The sequence below is a fragment of the Lepidochelys olivacea genome, assembly GCF_965140295.1.
Source record: "Lepidochelys olivacea isolate rLepOli2 genome assembly, chromosome: 17".
NCBI classification, from domain to species: domain Eukaryota; kingdom Metazoa; phylum Chordata; order Testudines; family Cheloniidae; genus Lepidochelys; species Lepidochelys olivacea.
In genome coordinates, this window is record NC_140427.1 from 6,508,731 (window position 1) to 6,524,459 (window position 15,729).

The 15,729-nt window shown below is 37.7% G+C and overlaps 1 protein-coding gene across 15 annotated transcripts in view; it reads right to left on the reverse strand.

Annotated features, from left to right (window-relative positions):
- Positions 1-15,729, reverse strand: part of BCAS3 (BCAS3 microtubule associated cell migration factor) — a 502,746-nt gene that overhangs the window by 369,495 nt on the left and 117,522 nt on the right. For all 15 annotated transcript variants that reach the window (XR_014714393.1, XR_014714394.1, XM_084650993.1 and 12 more), the window contains one exon: positions 10,817-10,910. Coding sequence is in view for 13 of the 15 variants with exons in the window: in XM_084650993.1 (XP_084507119.1) it covers positions 10,817-10,910 (94 nt within the window). In the remaining 2 variants the exon portion in view is untranslated. The remainder of the gene's footprint in view (positions 1-10,816; positions 10,911-15,729) is intronic.

The following is a 15,729-nucleotide window of genomic DNA, read 5'->3' on the forward strand; positions in this document are numbered from 1 at the left end:
AGTCAAAAGACATACACCTGCATTGGTAGCCACAGTAGATAGATGGCATCCCCTACTGTACAGTCATCAGGAATGTTGCCAGCTTGCTTTAGTGGGGAAAAAAACCTCTCGGGTTTCTGTGACGGTCGTTGAGAGACAAGTGTCCCAGTAATCTGTGACCCACGCTGCCGACTGCCTGGAAAAGCGCTACTCCTGAGTTCAATATGGGGTGGGGGAATTTACTTTAGACATTGAAGTTATTCACCCTAAGTCCCATTTACAATCCCGCTCCGTGAGTCTAATTGCCAGAAAAAGCAGCTGTATCACAATTTCTATAAACTACACCCTTTTCCTGCCTGCCCCACCCTCAACTCCACCCCAACCCTGACTAAGAGAATTTACACCACGGACACACTTACAAAATAATTCCACCAGCAGCCTTCAAATGACTTTTCCACCTCTTTTACATGGTCAGATTCAACCTTCCCTTCTGTCAGCGTACACCAGGGCCCATAACAGCCAGAAAGTGCAAGGAGGAGCCAGTAAACCTAAAAAATAGGCAGTGCTGCGTGGGACAGGGCGTATCCATGGTCTATGGTATTTCTGTGCACTCCTGCAACCGCCTCCACCAGTGGGGCTCAACCACAAACTAAAATTGGGCTTCCCCTATGGGAATCTCAAGGGAGAGCAAGTGGTGTAAAATGGACCATATTTTGCCAGCCCAGGGGAATCTAGCAGCCTATTGCATCTACTGTAAGGGTGGGGGGGAAACCTTGCACACCCAAATAAATGAACATACAAAATTCATTATTTGAATTTCATGGAATGAAGTCAGAGTAGGGACAACAAAATGAATGTAAATTACTTTAAAATCCTGTTCACGAGCTAGATGCCATTATGCATCTAAAATGTAGCCAACAGACTATATCTGGATATTGTGCATACATCCTGGGAAGACTTGCTAAAAAGCATGATGAATGCTTGTGATGATCAATAATTATGGCCTAAAGTAAATTTTGGTTTCAGAAAATGAAATATCTAAATTGACTTTAAAATATTTTCCCCAGGATACAAAAAGACAAAGCTATTGGCCCTGATCACACATTTTTTACCTAAAAACTTTAACATTAGGAAAAAAGCCTTGTAAGAGTCTCAGTGAACAAAGTTTAATATTTATTTTGTCTAGGCAGCCAACTGAAACTGAGGCCTGCAAAATTATATTACCACAAAATATTTTATTTCTAGTTAAAGAAGGCTTGGGTTTATCAAAATCTTCATTTACAAATGATATGTGAAGGGTCAGAGATTAACATTTCTCAACTGTCATTAACCCAAGGAGTCCAGTTTAGCCTTCCTAAAGGAAGTTGCAACCCAGAACGCTAAAAGGCAGCTTTTGGTTTGGGCATTCTACCACAGCACTTTAAGCAAACTCTAAAAAAGAGCTAGTCCAAAGGGAAACATTCATTTTTGTGCTTCAAAATTCTTAAAAATCCTAATTTAAGATTCTAAAATGTACCGATAAAGATTAACAGAAGCCATAATCTGTTTTCATCAGCCGCTGTGTGCAACAGAGAATACAAACATTATCCTACTGAGAAATGTGTTTCCCCTTTCCAAATGACAATTTTCTAATGAACTCCATTCCACATCAGGAGTGCTTTCTACAAAAACCAGATATTGCTATGTACACTGTAGTTTCACATTCAAAAAATAAATACACAGAAGGGGAGGACAAGTTTATTGGTTATATCCAAGCCTATTAATACCATTTACCTTAACAAGAAAATGACCAGCTGTTCAAGGTACAAAGGATGATACAACTGCTTCCTGTCACATTTAACAGCCCAGTGTCATTTACAGTATAAATACCGGGCAACAAATGAAAGAACATCCTTCAACTTATATTACTATTACCTATAGAAACACTTAATTGATACGATTTTCAACCTCCAAACACGATTCTTGTTTTCATCCACGCAAAAAATACTACTAAGAGATTTAATTAAAATGTGTTCCCCCTTTGAATTAAAAATTAATATGACCCTTTCAGCAGCACTGTTTATAAAATGTAATAGGATTATTGCTAAAAATGCTTCCATCCATCTACAATGGAGAGAAAAATTAGCTAATTTCTCACAAACATTGGCTGACATAATTTAAAAATCTATTTTATTTATAATTTAGATCTGCCTGGATTGGGATTCCAAAACATTTCTCTTATGTTTGTCTCAGGAACTGAACTGCACACAGCTTTATAAAACTTGCCGAGCCGTGGATTACAATTTATTTACCAACTAATATACAGCTTTAGCACAAGCAAAAATTTGCTTTTAAATGTGGTAAATTGAAGGTGTACTAAAATAATAAGATGGTCTAATACTTTAATATTACTCTTAAAAGCACAATTTCTGAATTCTAAATAAATATGCATAATTTACTTCCAAGTTGGTTTTAATTATCATAGTTCATAAAAGGCCTTTGTACTTAAAAGCTGTCAGAATGAACTGAGGAATTTTGTAGCGTTTAACATGCTAAAATCCACAAGGAATCTTCCCTTTGTGGCCCCCCTCAAAATTCCTTTAAGCGTGCCCAGTTCATTAATGGAACTGAAAAGTACAGATTCCATGATGCTTATCAGTTGCGTGATTTACAGGCATTATACTTTGAAAAGTCTCACCAATCGTGACTCTGTTTAAAGCCTGAAGGGACTACCTCACACCACCCATATCGAGTCTTGTCCAGATCACAGTACTAAGCCATCATGCTCCTTGCCAACATCATAAATACTGCCATTAAAATATTTGTTTTAATTCCGACCTCAGAGTCACAGCTAATAAACAAGAAAGGCAATGAGAAATTGAAAAACAAACTAAATGCAGCTGTTGGACTGGACGTTTCACAACTGTGTTTAACTGCATCCTTTAATTTCACTTCTATGAATAGAAACCATACAGTACAGATTGCATGCCAGCTAGTCAACCAAGCTGTATTTTCTCTCCAGTTCATTTTGCAGTGTTATTCCATCATGTGAATTTTACTGTATTTTTAACTTTTCCTTGGAGATTATTCTCTGTTCTGGACTGCAATGCAATGTTGAACTATTTGCTGGTTGTTTCTCATTTTACTATGTACTAGCAATGGATGGCATTTGCACAATTCTTCTATGATCTTTCAGTCTTAATCTCATTAAAAGGTGCACAAATTTTTTTTGCAAACATTCATGTGTAAACATCTTGAGATACATACTCTGCTGTTTTACAAAGAATGCTTCATAATTAGGTATATGTAAGGAGTGAAGTAGCCTGCTTATATTATTTTACAGACTTCCCCAAACTTACTGCAATACATTTTAACAAGTATTATTGTTCTTAATGGGTCTATTATATAAGCTATGAAAATAGCTTGCCAGAATGCGCATGGTTACTAAAGGGTAAATAGTTACAGCATCAGGACCCTAAACGATCTTGAAAGAAGTCCATTCAGAAATGCTGCACAGAGAGGCGGTCGGGAGTGTGGGGGAACTTAGCCAAACATCGAAGGTTTGAAGCAGTTTAAAAATCAGATGGTGAAAAAGTTAGGAAAAAGCCATAAAACTTGCATTTGGAACCTATTTTAAGAAATTTCCTTGGTGCAAATGACAATATTATTATTTTGAGTAAGACAAAACAATGCAAGTTTTACAGATTTAGAAAATCCATAACAATCGTATTTCCCATTTACAGGTCAGAGCACTTCCCAGATTTGGTGGATGAAAGAATGAGGCATGCCAACGTATAAGCTATATACCAACTTCTCAACGCGGATTAATGACACAGAGATCACTGCCCTCCAAATTTCAACATTGGTTTTTACTGTATGCTTGCTAAACTTGAAAACCACTTCTCTTTTACACATGGGATGGGCCACTTCTCTTTTACACAAGGGTCTTAGGTCTGGGCCAGTAGTCTAATCACATGAAAACAGTTGTGACAGAGTGAATGCTTTAGACCTGAAGTCATATTGCGGGGTGACAGGGGCATCAGAAGGAGAGTAAAAAGTTTTCAGACAGTCGGATATGGGAATTGCCATAACAGATCAGACAAGTGGTCCACCTATCCCAGTACCCTGCCTCTGACAGGGGCAAATAAACTTCTTAATATGTCTGTCTGGAAAGATGGAACAGACAGAATTAGCTTTACTAGGCTATTGCTGACATTAAATTGGGTGACTTTTTTCCTATGTAAATTGTAACAATATATCTAATAATGCAACTTCATGAATAAGAGGGACATTTGCCTGGCTCCTACAGTCTCTAGTCTAGACAATTTCTAGTTTAGTCTAGTCCAGATTATCACGGAACAATCAATTCTATTTGGTAACATATAATCCTTTTTTCCCCCCTCTCAGTTTTAAACCTTACACACAAGTACAATCCCTGGCAGACTATCGTCAGCACATTAAAATCTTGGAGGCTTTTTCGTAAACATCTTAAATTAAATAACCCCCTATGGTGTATTCCTTCTGTTTGTGACCTCCCAAAATTTAGTCCAGGGCGCCTTGATACAGAGTTTACTTAATGAGCTCTTGTCAATTTACATTATGTAGCAAACATTTTTTTCCATGGTACTGTAATAACCATGACATTTTGTAAACTGTTTGTACCTGTTTAAATATTTCATTATAAAAGATAGTTTAAAGCTTAATCCCTGCTAACAAAAACTTATTGCACAATGTCATCACATTGCATGAAATTCACAGAAGAAAAATCCTGCTGTAAAAAAAGACTTGTGAGAATTTTTATCCTAACTACATTTGAAAGTTCCTGCATGCTGCCTAAACTGCAATCCTGCATGTACACAACACAACAGAGAAGTAAATTACTGGCTGTGTGCAACCAAAATTTCCACACAAGTATTCATGTCTTCATAGTCTAAGCAAAGAAAGGCCCAAATCATTGGTACAATCACTGATGGAGACTTGTGCATGATATGGAAGTCTAGCTAATGCTGACTCTGATCCTAACCTGATGGCCGAGGGCCATTGTTTATGCACAGAATGGGAGACCACAGACTGATCACCAATTTGTCACAGTCTTCAAAAAAGAAGTCACAGGTAGATGGTAAAGGCATCCAAGATTACACTGATGTGACCATGTAGACATAAGTGATATTGACTGTACAGCGTCTAAAACCTCATAAGGGAGAGGCTCTCTTAAGGAGCACAAATAAACAAAGCAAAACTATTTCCCCATGCTTATTTTCCCCACTACCGTTACTCTCACCTTCTTCTCAACTGTCAGAAATGGGCCCTCCTGATTATCACTACAAAAGTTTTTTGGGTTTTTTTTGCTAATAATAGCTCACCTTAATTGATCACTCTCATTATAGTGTGTATGGCAACACCCATTTTCTCATGTTCTCTGTCTGTGTGTATATATATCTATATATCTTCCTACTGTATTTTACACTGTATGCATCCAATGAAGTGGGTTTTAGCCCATGAAAGCTTATGCTCAAATAAATGTGCTAGTCTCTAAAATGCCACAAGTACTCCTCGTTCTTTTTGCTGATACAGACTAACACAGCTACCACTCTGAAAGAAAGGAGACTGTTACCCGACATCACCACACAATTTCGTCACAGGTTGAAATGTTCTAATAATTAAGTTGCAGTTGGAGGTCTTCAATTCAGACAGAGACTTGAACTGCGAGAAAAAAAATATACTCTTCCAAGCTCTTCCCATCAGAAATGCACTTGTGCAGATTCTCAAAATACGATCGTACGTGAGCTCTCTGGTCTCAGCACACATACCAGTTACTGGTGTCTGAATATTTCCATATGGCTCACTGGTCTTGGCTTCCCTTTGGTGAGCTTTGTCAGTCCTGCTGAACTTCTTGAGCTTAGCTTAGCTATTGTTCAAGGAGGCTTAGATGCCCTACTGGCCTCTGAAGCTCCTTGAGCTTGTCTCCTTGATTGGGTGAGGGCAGAAAGGGCAGGGGAAGTGGTAGTACTCTCCCAAGACCACTGAATCATGGTCCCAAAATGAGCTGTCACTCACAGTGGATTGTGTAGATCTTCCAAGTAAATTAACACCCAGTGACATTAGTGGGGCACATCACACCTTATCATTCTGCAAGCCCAAGCAGACATCACTGCTTCCTTAGCCTTGTGAATGGAGAATCTCAGCAACTAGAACAGCTAGAAATTTTATTTACTGCAAAAAATCACTCCACCCCACACAAAACGAGGCTTTGATTCTGTGGAGAAGAAGACAGCAGCATGAAGGAGGTGCCCATACACCATACTGCTAGGTACCAGCCTAATCTATGCCCTGAACTCATATCTGTGTATTTTATACTTGCACACAGCACCTAGGTCACGGCGCTTGGCAATGTAGAATTATTACTTATAACGTTTATTGAATTTATTCAAAACCAGATGTCTAAAAGCAGAATGTGAGCTCTTCAAAGCTCTTATCTTTATTTCAGTCTCAAAAGTACTGACCAACATGTTTGGCACAATATAAATAAAATTGGTGATTTTGATAGTAAAATCTAGTAACATTTATGAAAATTATATCAGTTTTCGATATAAAATGGATATGCAGAATACTCATACAAATTCTACCTACAAAGAGTTAATAATTTTCAGTTAGCAAACAAGCCGACAGCATAATGGCTAGAGACCTGCATGTGAAACCTGGGGTAAGTTTAACTAAACTCCCATCCAAAAACAGTACAAGAGTACTGTATAAGAAATCTGTCTGTTGGCTATCACCAATGGCAAAGAAAACCTGTAAAATGGGCTTAAATCTTCTTCGTTTGCATTACAACACAATGTTCTTTCAGGGGAAAATAACTATAATGATAAGTTCATTTTAATTCAGTATTTGGTGTATATCTGTCTTGATGCCCTTTACTGATTATTCCCAAAGATGAAATCACCATTAGACAGGTAGGAGATATCCATTCTTTTTACTTTTACTGAACTGCTTCCATACTTCAAAATTAATCTATTTATCTTAAAAAATGTAAAGCAGAAAGGCAAGGACAGTCTATAAATGGCCCTGGATTTTGTCAAATTCCAGCAAATCTAGGGGTTCTGTTGGTCAAACCCCAGGGTCATGGAGTTTCCAGCTGTAAGGCAAACACACACACACAACTATATGCAATTTAATTTTTTGTTAAATAAAAGCATAGCATTTTCTGAATTAGGCAAAAAATTGTGAAGACACCGTACATTGTCAGACTTTGCAATTTGTGTTCCCACGATTTTTATCAGTCCCTGTTATTAAGGCAGTTTTTAATCAGGATTAGCTGCCTGTTTTAGAATAAGACATTCACAATACCAACTGCTCCAGCAGCAGCCTGTTACTGCCAGGATGCTCCAGGGAGATGTGTACTGGGATATTTCAGATTCTGTTAAAAATCTAAGCCGCCCACTCAGCACACTGAGAAGTGCTGATTCAACTGCTTATTATTTTATTATCCAAGCAATTACTTTTTTCAAACTTGGTCATGGATCTAGTCCAAAATAAACACTAATTATATGCCAAGTTTTCCGTTTCAAAGGTCAGCTGTTTTTGAGTTACCTGCCTGAAGAAAGCATGGCAATTTGTACAAATGGGAAAAGATGTATTTTTTCAGCATGTCTTAATGCAAAAAGAAAAAGAGAAAAAGATTTGCCTCAGTCTTAAAAAAATATCACATTGGCAAAAGCCAGTCAGCAACAGACAAGCTTATGGGGCCTGATCCAAAACCCAGTGCACTCTAGGGAGTCCGCCCATTGTTTTCAATAGACTTTGGATCAGGCCCATAATGAGATTTAACACGGCTAGGGAGCTAAAGGTGCAGTACATTTTTTTCTTTTTAAATAAAAAACAAAAGTTTTAGGCCAAATATCACGCTGACATCAGTACTTCCCTCTTCTCCTCCTCTTTGTAGGGCCTTTTTGTAATCTTTGTTCTATAGTGAAGCGAAACTTAACGCTATCCCCATCTAACAGCTATTTTTACAGTGTGACATTTCTAAGTGTTGTAATGTTGTTGTATCGCTTTTGATTAAATCATCACAAACTAGTCCTATGTTCAGTACAAAGGAGTGCATTAGAAATATTTCAAGTGAGTATCTTTGTCATATCACAAATACATTCTATTGACAATCTGGTTCGTTTAAGGATTGCTTAAGGGGGCTATGCTGCTTAACTCGATCAGCTTTTGTTGCATAGAAACTGTGTTAATGTAACTTATCAATCTTCCTGCATGTTTTGACTTTTGGTGCATTGTTACATTTATTTATCAGGTACTCTGAAGAGCTGTACTATAATTCTGGACCTGTGATTCACAATGCTTAAATTACTTTTGAAAACTGAATACGTGCAAAATATTTTCACGAGTGTATTGCTACAAAGAAACAATGAATATAAATTGCTATTTGATTAGCCACAAATCTAAATGTAAAAAGGTTCAGTGTCCATCAATTCCACTGGTTAGTGAAATTTAGCCATTAGATATTGGTATGATGTCTCAGAATATAATATCAGGGGTAATTAATGGATTATATAGTTATATAATAGCCAGTAGAAGAACCTGGTAGCAAAAGCCACTTCTTGTTTTCATTATGCTTTGCAAAAATACCAGTCTGAATGGCAACATGCCACTTATGTAAAGGGTTAAAATGATGTCATTTACAGTGCTGACATCAAATATAACCCAATCTGGATATTAAATAGAGAATCCAGCTTACTGGTTTAAGTGATAATTTCACTGTGTATGGAGCTGAAGTAATAATTTTCAATCTTTTCTGAACTTCACTGGAAAAACACAGGCTGAGCAGCATGATTTAATACCTTGCTGTGGGTCATCCATTTTCACAAGAGTTTCATGACACACAGCAAACAGTCAACAATGTGCCCACCGCAACCTTAATGTGAGTGGGTCTTTGTCCAGCTTGTGCACTCTTTGGCAGCCTGGAAACAGAAACCAGATGCAGATATAGTTCACCCTGGGTTTAAAAAAAAAAAGAGGAAGGAATCTGTGGCTACCTTGGAACCCATCATGGGTGGGAGGAAGCTATCCAAGGATTTTGCTGGCACCTCCTTGTGGCAGATGCCCAGTGCAGGTACTCTGTCTGGAAGGGATACGATTATCAGATAATATGGAATGGAAAAGAATTTTAAGGAAAACATCCCTTACGGGAGCTGAATAAGGGGGGCTCCTAAGTCTCATCAGCGAGAAGCCAACACCTCCTCCTTTTCGTAGCCCCCTTTAAGGGAGCTGAGGAAGGGGGTTTGGGGCTTCTACATCCAGATCAGCAGGGAGCCAACCTCTTCTTCACACCTCTGTATGATCTGTTGCTGGGTACTCCCAGATATTATAAATGAATGAAGTTGCAGCCTAATTAAACCACACCATGGCCTCATGTCTTTCTTCCAGTGTGGACAGAAAATACTTGTGTTTAGAAAATGATGTTTTCCCCACAAAGTGTCTTGTTCAACTAGGAGATCCATGGAAACAGGATATTGTATCATAGACAAAAGATTATAATTTCAGTGCATGATCAAACAAAGAGAAAAAAAGCTGAGACACTCTAATATATATGCAAATTCATATCTCCATCTATAAAAGTAATACAAAATCTGTTGTTACATAAATATTTTCCTTTTCTCTAATTTACATCATTTCCCTTTTTAAAGGGTATTTAACGAATGGTTATTGCATCCCAAAGAACTATTTCAATTTGTCAGCACCACCCACACTCTAAGTATTATTTTTTGTACCGAACACGCAAGACTGAGAACAGTACCGAAATATCACCATTCTGGAATTTACAGAGTACATTCTCACCTTAATCCACAGAGAGTTACATGTAAAATCCCCAAACTATGAGATAAGAATACAGCTTTTTATGTCAAAAGCACTAATAGTAGGGATGCTTTGAACCGCACACTACTATTAAGGAGTTTTGACATAACAGATGGGATGTCAAAATCAGTCTGACTGGTCACCACAAGTGAAGATATACATGACATACATTCAGTTTTAGTTCTTTGAAATGTGACTTCATCCCCAAGATCTTCAGGGCATTTACGACGTTTTAGAACTCATTAATTTAGGCAAGCGGAAGATGCTGATTCCCTAGCCCTTTTACTGACCACTGTGCAGTCAATCAAAAAGTTATTTCTCTGTCTTAAGAAGACTAATAAACATACTACTTGTCAACTGGACAAGATTCACTAACAGGATGCATCTCACCTGCCCACAACCATTCTTCATCTGCAAAGAGGAAGGAGGGGAAAAGGTGCTTTCTTTGAGGTTTTTAAAATATTTTCAGATCACGGCTCACAGCACTCCAAAGAAAGGGAAGGGCAGAATCCTGAGTTACATGTCAACAAAACATCTTTTGTCACCACAAGTTACCTTAAAAATATTTGTTTAATTGAAATTACCCATTTTATTCTCAAATCTAGGATGAAGAAATATTTTAGGAAAGCTATAGTCCCTAACTTCTGGAAGGAAAGCGTATTAGGAAACATAATTAATTAACTTCCCTTAGTATTTCAGCTATATCTACTACTACAGATATTAGTCATATTGTTCCTTCATGCATTATAGCTGTTTGAGGCTGAAAGTGCCAGAAAAGACAAATTAACTGCAGTCTCGGTCAACTGATATTCAACAGTCAACTAAAAGACTTCAGATGCCAACGTTTACTAAAGTCATCATGTGCATGTACCACACTGGACTACTAAAAGACTGATGTAATTTTTAATTCCCTGAAAGAAACATAATACACATGAACCACATTTTTTACTCTTCACATACAATATGATACAAAATTAACGATGGTAAAAGAACTTACCACTGGGGTTAAAAGCCATGCAGCATATAGGCTTTTCATGGGCAGGGAAGTGGGCCACAATACCGTTGCTGTCAGAATCCTCGCTAACGATCACCTGCATAATATTAATTGAGACAAAGAAAGGTTAGGTGTTGCTGTATGGTACAAAGTTGCACAGTCATTCAACACCCACTCATTTCTGCACTTCTCTGCAGAATTTTGAAGATTCTGTTAATGACTGCCTGAAGAGTAGAAATCCAACAGGCCTCTTCATAAGCAGTGGAAATTCATGCCGGGATTACTAACACTTGAATATCCATTTTACAAAAGATACATACTAGCAGGAATTAGAAATATTAATATGTGTAAAATCTATAGGAAACATCCAGACAATTGCACAATTTTCTGCACTATTTTGTAGATGACATGGAGTGATTTTTAAAGCGTACAGCTCCCATACTGCAGACTACAAAAAACTGGACATACTACGGGAGTCCCTTTTACTTATCGCTTACAGATAGAATACTACTGCTGCTCTGCTGCATGAAGTGTTGGTGGGTACAGCGCAGGTTTGTGCAGGACTCTGTACCCTGGGTATTATGAAGCTAGGCTCCATGTCTAGATTGCTGCAGGTTGAGGCAGGGTTGTTGCCAGTAGGTCTATGATTAGGAGGATCCAGTGGGGTCATACTTTCTACTTCAGAAAACATTTGTTAGTCTCTAAGGTGCCACAACTACTCCTCATTCTTTTTACTTCAGAATAGAATCTCCTGTTCCATCTCAGGGACTCAAGAAGAAGCTGTACAGAAGCTGTGGAATTATCTCACTTTTCTTCAGGTTGGTAGGTGGACTTTGTCCTGCACAAAGTCAATTTGTTTGAGCTAGTCCAAGAGGGATTGATGAGGGACAATTTCAGCCAAAAAGCATACATAATTCCTTAAGTGTAAACAAGAAATAATTTTTCTAGCAAGACGAAACAAAAAATGACAGAAAAAGAACAGGTAGCACAAATGCAACCTAAAAAGCGGAAGGTGTCACTTAATCATGACACAGGAAAACCTTTTCCTTTGTAATATTTAAAGTATACGTAGCAGAACTGTCTGCAAGTAGGAAAAAAGACTGCTTATACAAAGGGAAAAAATAAAGATTGAACACGTCTGTTAGGTCATCTAATCCATCTTCCTGGTAGTCCAGGACACTTCACTACAATATGTTCCCATTGTTTTATTATAATCTTGTTTACCTGAAACCAGTTTAAAATATCAAAGTACAGAGTAGAAAGTATCTACTTTGGCCCATGATCCTTGGTTTTCAATGTTCTGTTGTCCCCATCTATAAGCATTGTGGTTTGAATGACAAGGAAGTAATGTGGTCCAGACACCCTAGCACACAGAAGAGGAAGGTTGAGTGTGTATATTGAAACAACTCCCTTATAAAAACTTAGTTATTGACAATCGTTAAGCACTGAATAGGTTTCCAAGGGAGACTGTGAAATCCCCTTCACTGGAGGTTTTTAAGAACAGGTTAGATCAACCCCTGTCAGGAATGGTCCTGTCTCAGTCCAGGGGGCTGGACCAGATGACCTCTAAATATCACTTCCTGGCCTACGTTTCTATGATTCTAGTTAAATATGGAAAACTCAAAACAAAACAAAATAATCCCAAAAAATTATTAATGAAAAACATTTGACAATTTATTAACAATGTAACCCATATTAAGTGAATGGCATCTACGCTAAATAAGCAAGGTTCCAGTTTTCTTAATAAGGTAGTGTAAAATTATTTCTTCCAAGTTTCTAATAATTTGTCTCTTGTGTTCCAAAACACTTTTGAGCATTTAAAACTTCCTTTTCTTAACAGTCATTGGATGAAATGAGAAATCATCTTAAAATGTTTAAAGAAGTCATGTAATAGAGATGAGGAGGCCTGTGCCCGACTTATTTTAAACGTTCAAACTACTTGGCACTGTCATATACAGACAATTATGGTTTTGCTTTCCGTTGTCAGCATTCCGTACTGATTCCAGAACCACTAAGAAAAGGGTCTGGAGATCTTCCTAAGAGCATTTCAAAGAAACAGCATTCCTTTTCGCAGCCTATATAAGCTGCACTGAATAACTCCTATATATCATCTTTTCACAGCTTCCACTTTTATGTATTCTTACCCTAGGCCTCCTCATCATAATTAAAGATAGCAGTTGCACCCTAAGCTAGTATCACACACGAAACAGCAGATTTTTAAATCCAGTCATGTTACACCAAGTTTTTGTTAACCTGAAATTTGTAGATATCAGTATTCATCTAAAAGCACAGTTAAAACAAGTTAATGTACATTATCTGATCTGTTGCATGTGCAAATTTTTATACAGACAGCAAACATGATTAATTCAGTGTGGGTTCCTTTTAAATGAAAGTTGCACCGAGATGATTATCTCTAAAACAAAAATCTCTGTACAATGGTCAAAGAACAGTCTGGCTGTTAGGAAAACGCAAACACTTTTAGTCTAAAAGTATCATGACAAATAGGGATTCCACAGGATCTTTAGGCATTGTGAAACGCTACCCTAATTTGAGTACAGCATAATGCCAAAAATTTACCATTCATAGGTTGAGCGAATGGAGTTCAAATTTTAAAACTGTTTTTCAGCTACTTAAAATGCTCTTCCTGGAAGGGCGTAATTTGTGAGTGATTTAATATCAGTTTTCTAATAATCTCCGGTTCTTCATACAAAGCTGACCTACAAACATAACAAATGAACTACCTTTTAATCTTTTCACTTGGATTTACTATGCCACTGTTTGTGATTTTTTTAAAGGAATAAGAACAAATTGATTTCTATTGTCTCCTTTCTACATTCAGAAACACATAACAGGCCTTGAAGACCATGCAAACCCCAAAATGCTAGAGAGTCTGACTCTTTGGAAAGCTGTCTTATTCAAATGGCAATGTCAGTGTCTCATGTTTAGCTAAAGAGAGTAAGAACTCAAATCTTTGTGACTCAAAAATACAGAAATTAACAGGAGGTGGAGAGCTCCTACAAGTGATCCTCCAACTCTCATGGCTCTCAGCCCCACACTGTCTTTCCATCGAATACTTTTCACTCCCTACCATGGCAGCCACTAAGAAAATGGAGTTAGCGACCTCACATACCTGCCAATGTGGGGAAATATGAAATTAAAGACACATCCCTCATGTTTTTAAAGTCAACATAACAAAGGAAATTACACTGGAATACAGGAGGGAGGTTAGCAAGGACCTGAAATGGACAGTGTTTTGTTCATCACTTACTTATATTTAAAAATCTTCTGGGTGTACCTGAAACTTTTACTGTTTTTCCCCTTCTTGCATGTCTGACTGGGCAGTTGCCGTGGTAAGCTAGGGAGAGGCCTTTTTCACATCTCAATATCATCTCTACCATCTCTACACTACAATGGAAGGAAGAGGCTGAGGGTTCTCCCTGGCTGACCAGATGATCAGTCTTGTCAGCGAGAGAAGAGCCCAGCAATGAACTCTAGGCTGTGGTCCTTTCAAAGCAAGGAAAAATATGAATGCCTAGTCTTCCTACAGATTTTGTACCCCATGTAACGTTTTCAGTTAGATGCAATTTTTTATTGATCTATTGCCCCTAGTGTGAACACAACAATACTAATATGAAGGTATCTTTAACTATACCCCTGTAACAGTACAAATTGCACAATTTTCATTTCCAGAATAAGGCTGAAAGCTGCTGCACTGAGGCAATGAAGAAGGTATTCAGACCACAGGGGATTCTTCTAGATAGACTTCACAGAAGATGGGATGGGGACACTTTACGCTGATGCTGAAATGAAAGAAATTTTCTGCAAGGGTACTGGAGGGGCTGGAGTGGGTTGAGAATTATCCATGGTGATTGGGAGGTACGTTAAATCAACATTGACGTTGTAAAGCCGTCCCTTTCCACCAGTTCAGACTATGTGCAACTAAGAAGGGCGGAAGTGAGAATCCTTTCTTGGGAAAGGATGGCACAAATTGCGTAAGGATGTTTTCAGCTGCTGCCAGAGTGGGGAAGCCCCCAACCCCATATTCTCATGCTGGAACTTTTTCAAACTCCATGGCAGTGATTTAAACACACTCCTTTTGGTGCTAAGATTAAAACACCATGACAAAGTCACTTTTAGTAATAGGCTCATAAATCCGGCCACTGTCCTCGCAAATGCCTGGTAACTCAGTATCACAAGGTTACTCAAATATCTTCCTTACATATTTCCCTATCATCAGAAATTAAGAATTCCACAAAAATAACATTAGGCCTTTTCTGTCGAGACCCTGAAAATCACCACTCATCTTATCTGAGATGCCCAGCCAGCACCTCAGCCAGATAGCTGCAATGAGATTTTCAAAAGAAGCAGCTCTACCCAGTGCTTAATTGAACATGATGAGTCACTGCTATAGCTGTATCAAGCTGACTACATTGAAGTTCAACAAAACACTAAGCAATAAAAGACTAATAAAGTAGTCATTATCTTCTTTAAACAGAAAAACAGACAAAAAACCAACAGGAATCATTACACTTGTTATTAGAATACAATGTTTGCTTTGAAGGAAAGAGAGAGAGTTTAAACTAAAGCCTTTTATTCCTAATTTGCGTTTTACTTCATTTTTAGTATATTCCATGTTGTTGAACAGAAGCCATTGACAATTGTGACTTCAATTATTTTAATCTTTAAATTACACGTCTTACCCCAGTGGAGACATGCTTTTAAACAAAATATGAAAGTAACACAAATAAAAATGGACACAAATTGAATCAAGTTGGTCTTATTCTTAATACAATTAAGAAAGAATGATTTTTATGATGATGGGATCAAACTAATCAATTTAGCAACAGAAATATGAAGAATAAAATATTCTATAACTATTGCACATACAAAAATATCTTCATTAAAGTCTCAGTGGA